Source organism: Pipistrellus hanaki (genome assembly GCF_964339955.1).
Source record: "Pipistrellus hanaki genome assembly, chromosome: 8".
NCBI classification, from domain to species: Eukaryota; Metazoa; Chordata; class Mammalia; order Chiroptera; family Vespertilionidae; genus Pipistrellus; species Pipistrellus hanaki.
The window spans coordinates 64,147,356-64,157,340 of NC_140510.1; the positions used below are offsets into that span (position 1 = coordinate 64,147,356).

The 9,985-nt window shown below is 41.3% G+C and overlaps 1 protein-coding gene across 1 annotated transcript; it reads right to left on the reverse strand.

Moving 5' to 3' along the window:
• Nucleotides 1–4,288: 4,288 nt before the first annotated feature.
• On the reverse strand, nucleotides 4,289–9,682 carry MRPL44 (mitochondrial ribosomal protein L44). Its single transcript, XM_084892916.1, has 4 exons — nucleotides 9,442–9,682; nucleotides 8,504–8,972; nucleotides 7,276–7,454; nucleotides 4,289–5,039 (listed from the first exon to the last, which is right to left on the reverse strand). Exons 1-4 carry the CDS (start codon nucleotides 9,615–9,617, stop codon nucleotides 4,868–4,870), a joined length of 996 nt encoding a protein of 331 aa, XP_084749042.1. The 5' UTR covers nucleotides 9,618–9,682; the 3' UTR covers nucleotides 4,289–4,867.
• Between the last annotated feature and the right edge of the window lie 303 nt (nucleotides 9,683–9,985).

Consider the following 9,985-nt stretch of genomic DNA (forward strand, 5'->3'; position numbering starts at 1 on the left):
ATCAGTAATCCAAGAATTGTGCACTCCACTCATTCATTCAACTACCTTTGGGGTACCAAATACCAGGGGGTACAGGGATAAATATTTCTCCACACAGTTTAATTTTAGAAGAGAGAGAGAGAATCCTAGCACATCGAGGTATCTGACTGTTGCAGTGTGTTTACATGTAGGAAGTAATACCCAATGGGCATTATCCAAGAGTAAAGACAAAAAGACACTTGCAGGCCAAGACTAGCTCCCTGGGCTCTTGACTCCAGCACTGCTCATTCCTAAAAAGACTGGAAGAGTTCACCTTTTTATTACTGCCCAATAGAGCAGGCCTATTATGTGACACAGGCGGGCAGCTCCCCAATAATATAAATCAGCCATATTTTACTGGGCACATTAAAACTGAGTATCTGTCAAAACCGGTTTGGCTCAGTGGATAGAGCATCGGCCTGCGGAGTGAAATGTCTCGGGTTCGATTCTGGTCAAGGACATATACATTGGTTGTGGGCACATCACAGAGAGTGTGCAGGAGGCAGCTGGTCGATGTTTCTCTCTCATCGATGTTTCTGACTCTATCTCTCTCCTTTCCTCTCTGTAAAAAATCAATAAAAAATAATATATTTTAAAAATAAATAAATAAATAAAATTGAGTATCTGGCCCGGCTGGTGTGGCCCAGTGGCTGATTGTCAACCCATGAACCAGGAGGTCAAGGTACATTGTTACCAGGTACACTATTAGCGTTTGCAGATTAAATTGAACATTAAATAGAAAAATGAAAGTGAATTTTTAAACTTCTTAGTGATATACCTGCTCTTCTGAAGTTTATAATCCCTGGTACCAAAGGCAACCTGCTGGACAGGAAAAATGACTCCACGACTAAGAAGTGAGTCCTAGAGGCAGGTTGTAGGGACCCTTACAGACATCATTGTCATGTTACTCTAAGGATGGTCCTCTACCCTTGACTGTATTGGTCTTATTAACTAAACTGTGTACTGATGGTATCCCCTAGCCCATACTGTTTTCTGACTGCAGAGATGACAATGCTATAATGTAGAGGAAGTGTCGTCAGAAAGGCAAACAAACCCTTCTGACTGGAAATATCCTTCTCTACCTGTCAGTGACCTCATTACTCCTCTCTTCTGCAAAACTCTTTAGGTCAAATTCATCAGTTCTTGGCAATGTTAAATGTACAACAGATGTGAATAATCATACAATACAGCTCTTCCTCAACGGAAGGGGAAATCGTTTAATGTTTTTAATTTTCTCAATTGGTTTTCTGTCAGATTTTTCTGAAAACTTCAGTCTTCTGCTGCTAGTGAGCCCTAACAGGCAGTCGGGTACATGAACAAAAGCAAGCGAGTGTTAGTGAAAGCACAGACAGTTCCAACACCAACCGGCTTGCTTTTTTCAGAAGTATATGTGCTTGTGATTATAATTTTTGATTGCATGACTTTTCTCCTGGAAAAGTTCATAGTTTGCAAGACGGGATTCAATTTAGCAATCACCTGGTATTCTTTAGAGAGCCAGGTCTTTCAAGTGTTCTGCTTACCAAAGTTGGGAGCTGCAGAATGGTAGAAGGCTTTACAAACAGGGTTGGAGACAACATAGGGGCCAGCTGAGGGGAAAACAGAAGGGGTTTAAGGATGCAGATGTGAGCAGCATGCTGCCAGCTGGGCATCCCTCAGCTGAGGAATTTGTGAGCTGGACCCCTGATCAGAGGGATGTCCACATCTGATTTTACAAACTGTCAAGATGGACACTCTGCAATCAGTGCATTTTCTTCCATCATAAAAAAAAAAAAAAAAAAAAAAAAAAAAAGGTAGCAAGAATTGGGGGGAAAAGTCTAAAAAGTTTTATCTATGGGAGCTCTGCCATCTTCCTTCTTTCCAGCAAATATAAGAGCTAAAACATCCAGACCTTGGCATGAATGGCTCTTACATGAAATTCTGAATTCTATATCCAGAGGGAAGAGGTAAGTTAACTTCTGCACACATATTCATTAGAGCTGTAAGGGGCCTAGAAAAGTCATCACTGTAATCACATACCCTATACATACATACATACATACATACATAGTCTCCTGTGTTGGGATAAAAGGCAGTGTCTCACATAATGGCACTTTGCATACTACTTACTGTAACTGTGAAATGGAATTAGAGGGCCATCTTGTGGCCAAATCCTATATAATAAAGAGCTAATATGCTACTTAGACCTGATGGCAGATGGACCTTCTGACCAGTAGGCCGGCCCTCGGCAGCAGTAGGGGCTGCAAGGGCCAAGGCAGCCAGGGCTTTAAGGGCTGAGCTCCTTGCACGAATTTTGTGCATCGGCCTCTAATATATATATATATACCTGCTGAACACAATAAACAACCCCTATTTCATTCTTGGGAATTTGTTTTTAGTAATAGTTCACTTTCTCATGATCACGTAAATCATTTTGAGAATAATATTTCCTATATATACAGATAATAAGAGCACATGTACTAAAAAGAATAAGGCTTATGTAATTGAGTCTGTAGATATCAACCTTACATTTTTGACCAAGGAACTTTTTCTGGCACCATTATATTTTGGGCTTAGGGAGTGGAGTGGAGGGGTGAGAAAGGGTGTCAGAATTTCAAAGTAAATAAGTCTAATGTCTTTCTCCTATGCCAAGTTCAAGTATCAGTACTTTTATATTCCCACCAATTTCCTATGGTCATAGCAACTATCTTTGCAACACGGATTAGACCATCAAAAACCTAGTCCTCCAAATGGTCACCGAATGCTCTAGGTTACACATTTGACATCCTTGTATCCCACATCCCTCTTGCCCGCACATCAAACTCATGCAGGATTTACCCTTATAGCCAATTATTGTCCAGATTAGTTCCAAGTCTCAAGCTATTTCATATAGAACTGCAAGAGTATGTTAATAATTTGTTTTCTACTTTACAGCCCATCATATGTTCATGGGTTCTTTTAGAAAGTACAACTTAATTCAGATTCAAAGGAGACTTAACTTAGAAAATATGTTGAACTCACAATCTCCATAGGAATTTGGCTCTCTTTGCTTGCAGAATAGTTTTTATGAACCAGAACTAGCTTTGCTCTGTATAAAAACTTAAAAGCATTCAAGGTTTCAGAACTTGTAAGCCTAAGGATGAGGATAATTCCCTCCGACCTTGTAAGTTAAGGTCCTGCAAACTGCCCTGAACAGAATTTTAGGATTGCATTATCAGCACTACTCATGGGGCATTGGGGGATTTGCAACTAAATTCTTTTAAAAACATTCACCTAAAATAAAATTCTAACACTCAGATAGAACCTGAAGTTTTGCATATGACCGATAAGTGGTTGGAGGATATTTTTCATGTTTTGCTTCCCAGAAACCTTCTGTAATCTCTTCCCCTTTGGTGTCAATGAGATACTTGTCAAATCATGTTTGCTTATTGTGGGTTTGGTCCTCTGTCCCTGTGTTCAATTATTAGTTAGTTAACTCTCAAAAAAGAAAGATGAAATAATTTACACCAATTCAACCAACTACGTAATTCTCAAACCTCCCACTCCAGTCTGTTAGCTGTGAGATCTATAAACCCTCATACATGTGACATTAAGTTCTACTTTCCTAACCAGTCTCAGGAAAGTGTCAGAGGTCCTTCATCTTCCCTTATAAAAAAGATTTCATAGCAACAGTGCTATCCGTTTAAACATTTTACCTTTTCTATTCCCGATTCCCCATTCCCACTTTTCTTGTTAACCTCTGGGAGTGACTACTGGCAAACTGAAACTTAAAATTATTACTGCTGCCAAAAAGTTAGAGAAATAAATCAAAGGGAGTTTGCAGGTTTACGGAACTGAACACAGAGAATTAAAGAGCCAGAGGACACTCTTAAGATTTGTCCTCTATCAAATTAAATGTTACAGTAAAACACGTAGAGAACAGTGCTTGGCATATAGTAACTATGATTATTATTATGAAATATTAAATTGACAAATACATACTTTATTTTTCCATTAGCATTGGCATCAATACTTTGAGCTGCTTTTTGATCTTCGTGTTTTCTTTTAAAAACATAACATGTATCTTTTCTTCCATTTATATTATAGAAACTGAATAGCTATGAAATGCATTACTATACAGATTTTTAAACCTAGTTAGAATCTAGAGATCATGTAAGCACCTAATTGCTGTAATATGCACCCTACATTTCTAAAGATTAAGTAATAACATTACTATTTTAGCTAAAATTATATTAGAGAGGCAAAGTTCATTCACCTGGGTATATCAAATTAAACTACAATGAAACAATTAGAAAAGAGTACCTTTTTTTTATTGGTATTACAGCAAAGTTCACATAAAACAAAGAAAAAGAAAAAAAATACATTCAAATTATACCTCAAAGCTAGAAGGGAATAAAATACACCTAGTTGTACAAGTTATATACAATAATAAATCCAAGAACCTAGAAAAAATTTATTGGTAAAACATAAAAACAATGATGAAACAAAATTATCATTATTTTAAAATATATTTTATTGATTTTTTTACAGAGAGGGAGGGGGATAGAGAGTTAGAAACATTGATCAGCTGCCTCTTGCACATCCCTTACTGGGGATGTGTCCACAACCAAGGTACATGCCCTTTTCGGAATCGAACCTGGGACCTTTCAGTCCGCAGGCTGATGCTCTATCCAATGAGCCAAACCGGTTTCGGTGAAACAAAAATTATTAAAATACAAAACCTGTGCCCTGATGAATACTTGTTTACTTTTAGAAACTTGGTACAAGGCATAAAACATATTTCTTTACAATTTGAAAAATGTAAAGGTTTGGACATCTGACTCTTGTCTCAATGTTTCGCTTACAACTTTCAGGTTCCCACATCTGTGGCTGGCTAGCTGGCAGTGATGGTCTTTTCTGCTCTGAGATCCCTTTTGGGTTTGGAATAGTCCCAAGGCCGCCTGTTCTCAGTGAATCCGTAGAGTTTCCTCAGTGCCACTCTAGCAGCTTCTTCTTCTGCAACCAGGACTGTCTCCCCAGGTCCTTCCGCAAGCAACTTTTTATCACTAGAGTAAAAACAACAGCAGTCCGAAATTATCCGGTGCATCACAAATCAGTTTTGCCTTGTAAATCTTATTTTGGCAATATCATCCACTAGAAGGAATAGAAATAGTGTACCATTTTTCTTTCTACCAGCAACAGTATATGAACTGCTGATAAAGAATGTGTTCAAAGTTTGCTGATATGAGAAGCAAAGGAGTATCTTACATTTTTGCCTTACACTTTAATTAAAACTAAAGGTAAAACTTTGTATCACCACCCTTTCTCTCCTCTGTAATGTCCTCTGTTGCTTTCATAGTTAAAAAGCCCTACATCATAAACGATTAGAAAAATATTTACCTAACTTCTTAGTTATCTTAATATTCACTGTTTACATTTAATACTCAAATCCACGACCTGAAATTAATTTGGGGCAAGTCACTGTTCCCTAAGGAAACTAAAAAGTTCTGAACATGAATCAATTTATGCATTTTGATGGACAACTAAACCTTCCTTTTTTCAGTTCTTGCCTCTGCTGAAGCTGTTATAAGTGTGGCTTACTGTTATATCTGCAAAATTTGAATCAAACTTTTATTTTTTTCTACAGAAATATTTACATTAACATATATTCCATAAATGTTCTAGTAATAGTTGGTTATCAAAAGCTACTACAATATTAGCATGCAAAAGGTGAAGGGATTAAGAAGTGCCAACTGGCTGGGACCGGTTTGGCTCAATGGATAGAGCGTCGGCTTGGGGACTGAAGGGTCCCGGGTTCGATTCCGGTCAAGGGCATGTACCTTGGTTGCGGGCATATCCCCAGTAGTGGGTGTGCAGGAGGCAGCTGATCGATGGCTCTCTCTCATCGATGTTTCTAACTCTCTATCTCTCTCCCTTCCTCTCTGTATAAAATCAATAAAATATATATATTAAAAAAAAAAAAAAAAAAAAAAAAAAGAGGTGCCAACTGGAAGTTACAAAATAGTCATGGGATGTAGATACAGCATAGCCCAGGCAGTGTGGTTCAGCAGTTGAGCATTGGCCTATGAACCAGGTCACATGCCTGGTTTGAGGGCTCAATCCCCAGTGTGAGGCATGCAGGAGGCAGCCAATCAATGATTCTCTCTCATCATTGATGTTTTTCCCTCTCTCTCCCCATCTCCTTCCTCTCTAAAGTCAATAACAATATATTAAAAATAATAGTAAGTACAGCATAGGGAATCCTTACTAATAAAAGCCTAAGTGGTCATCATGCCATCACAAGATGACTATGACATCACAACACTTCCCCAAGTGGTCATCACGTCATCACAGGTGGGTAAGGCTGGGCTTGATACCGCATGCGGACAGAGCCTGCTTGGGAGTCCCGCCTCCTCCCAGCTCTCTGTGCAGACCTGGGAGGAGGCGGATCCCTCGGCTCCATGTGGCGAGGTCTGCCTGGTGGTGCCACCTCCTCCCAGCTTCACAGGATGAGACCTACCTGGGGGCCCTGCCTCCTGGCTCTGGCCTACTTCATTGGTGCAATCCATTGAGGAGCCCGGGATGGGTGGGCAGGGCCTACCTCTTTGGGGCAATCAATCGCAGGGCTCCAGCACTGTGATAGGGAACAGGCCAGGCTGGAGGACCCCTCCACCCCCCCAAGTGTACAAATTTTGTGTACCGGGCCTCTAGTATAGTTCAGTAATATTGTAATGACTATGAATGGTGCCAAGTGGGTACTGGAAATATAGGAAGATTACTTTGTAAATTATATAACTGTCTAACCACTATTCTATACACCTAAAAACAGTATAAAATAATATTGAATGTCAACAGTAGTTGAAAAATAAAATAAATTTTTTTAAAAAAAGAGCCTGGCCTATGTGGCTCAATGTTGAGCAGCAACCTATGAACCAGAAGGTCTAGGTTTGATCCCTGGTTGGAGCACATGCCTGCGTTGAGGGCTTGATCCCCAGTAGGAGGCAGCCAATGAATGATTCTCTCTCATTGTTATCTCTCTCTCTCTCTCTCTCTCTCTCTCTCTCTCTCTCTCTCTCTCAAATTAGTAAAAATATATTTAAAAAAGAGAAAGAAAACCCAGGGCGGAAAGAATACTATTAGCAATCCACAGATGACTTACCTTTCCCTAAGTAGTACAGAATCACAGGAATGAGATTTTAAATAATTTTTAATACAATTAAAGGTTATACTAAGGAACTATGAAAGTCATTTTTTTAAGGCTTTCAACCAATGTAATGAAGTTAAGATTAAAATGTTACTAACCAGTATAAGCCAACAAAATACAGAGGCACAGCTGTGGTGCTTCCAGACTGCCTGGTAAGTCTCGGTTCAGGAGCTGAAATATTCCTTTTCTTCAATTCTTCCACCAGTAGCCCCATGGGATTGACGACCTTCCAAATCTCAAAGAGTTCTTTCCCAGTCAGCTGAGTAATTAAGAAGTCCTGCATATAAAAATAGAATTTATACATTAAATTAGTGTAAAAAACCATAATTCAAAGTACAATTTTAAAACCTCAAATAAAACCTGAATCGGAAATGTGGAAAAAAAAGTACTATTCCTTTATATGTGCATGTAGTTTTCTCATAGAAATTTTATTACAAAAATCATGGTTGAAGGTAAAATCCTGTCTCATAATTTAGAAATATATTATCAGTAAGAAAATAGAAAAAGAGTTTAATGAATGAATAAACTAGTAACTTCTGACAGAAACTTTTATAAAAAGGGACTAAAAGGCTTCTGGATAGCAGCACTTCTTTAAGTTCGTGATTTTAAAAAATCATTTAAATAATGATTTCAAGATTCCGGCAACTGTGAAGCTGGGAGATCGCAGCCAGGTTGAGGACGTGGGATCTCACTGTCCTCCCAGCCCTGGAACTTCCTCTGAACGCCCTCAGTGAAATGCTTTGATTTACCTCCCTCAACATGTAATCTCACTTTAACTGCCTTTTAAGTGTTTGACTTACATACTTCCCGTTTATAAAACTAAAAAGAAAAAAAGAAAAAAAAAGAGAGGAACAAATTATGATCATTCAAAGCACAAGAGAATTTTTTTGCAATAAATTATATTGTATGGAATTATAAAAATAAATATTAATTTTCATAATACACTGCAATTAACTTGTGTGAACAATGCGTAATGGGAGGGATAAATGGGGGCAAGTGGGAGAAAACAAAGAGATTCCTCAGTTCACGAAATAGAGTCAATTTCATTACAACACTTCCCCAAGCGCCAGACCTCTATTTCAGCTTCACTGATTAAAAATATTTCTAAGTTCATTCTCAGTTGGGGATTTTGAGTATCTTAATGTACGGAGATGCCTTATAAGACACCCACGGTTATTCACTATTTGCCATCAGTAATTCTCTCATCACTGATGTTTCTCTTTCTCTCCTGTCCTCTCTGAAATGAATAATTATATATATATATGACTTATTTAAATTTTTTTTTCTTTCTGTCCACCTCAGTATGTGCAATTACTAATGACCTACCCTGATGAAAAGCGCAGTCCTCCCAGGTCCGCTGCTCTGTAGCAGGGCTCCAATCACGGCAAAGAAAGTCTGCTGTAACACAGTCGGGGGCACTGGAAAGTCTGCACTCAGCGTTAACTGCTCCACAGCCAAGTTTCTAGCCACATGGCACACGACTTCCTCACCGGTGAGAAAGTCAACAAGACTCTGAACGCCTGCAATGGGCAAGTCTGGGAATGCGTCCTCCAGAAACTGGGTGAGGCAAGCTTTTGAAAAAGATGACCCCTGTTCAGATAGCTCTTGATTATCTTTAATATTCAGAAGAACAGCTTCTTTCTCTACTCCAAGCTTCTGGCGTTTGGCCTCCTCACTTTTAACATAGCAGCTATTCACAAAGGCAGTTTTGAGAAGATCTAAGGAAAAGGTTTCCTGCAACCGATGTCCAAACGCCTGTATTTCAGCATGGTAATCCCAGTTGGGCTTCTCTGAACTGAAAATGTAAAACAGAAGACCGTAGTCACACATGGTAAAAAGGAGGACAAATCCCACTTCTAGGAATATATCCCAAGAAACTAGAAACACCCATCAGAAAGGATCTACGTCCCTTTCCACGGACCTCCTATTCCTGGAGCAAGAACCTAACGCTAAAACGTTTCTCTTTTGCGATAGAAGTGGATTGTGGTGGAACACACGGCCCCGACACCCAAGGCCACCGGAAGGTCGCCCTGCAGCCGCTCACTTCCCACAGCCCGCGGGCTGGCGCCTAAGGGGGCTCCCGCGCGTCGGGCAGCCCCCCAAACCCACTCCCCCCGGCTCCGTCCCCGCGTCTCCACCGCAAACCTCCCGGGCTCGCACCAGGCGCGCACGAGCGACCACCTGCCCTCCTCGCAGCGAGGCCGCAGCCCGGCGGGAGGCCCGGGCCCGCGCCCGCTGCCCTGGCCCCTCCCGGCGGCTCCTACCGGCGCACGGGCGGCGGCGGGTTGCGGAGCAGGCGCCAGCGCTCCAGCTCCTTCTGGAAGCGGACGGCGGCGCGGAAGGTCTTCACGCCCCGAACCGGCGGGGCGAGAGCGGGGGCGACCGGGGCCAGGAGGCAGCGAGGCCCCTGCAGCAGCAGCCTTCCCAGCCCGGAAGCCATGGCTGGGGAGGAGGCGGCGGAGGGCGGAAGGAGAGGCGGCGGGACGGTGTCGCAGTGACACAGTCCCCCCGGCCCCGGAATCCGAGCGCCGAGCCGGGCCGGGCCGGGCCGGGCCGCATGCGGTGAGAGGGGCGGCTGTGTTTTCCTTAAAAAATAATTGCTGGGTGACAAAGAGGGAGGGAGGATCTATAGACAGTGTCTTCCAACAAATATGGACCTAGTTAGGACCCTGGTAGGAACAAATCAACTGAAAAGAAACGAGAATTGCATTATTTGAATACTGAGAAGTTTTTTAATATCAGATAATTGGGGGGGAGGGTATAAGCGGGGGGGGGGGGGGGAGAAGAAGATTCCTCAATAGTATTTTA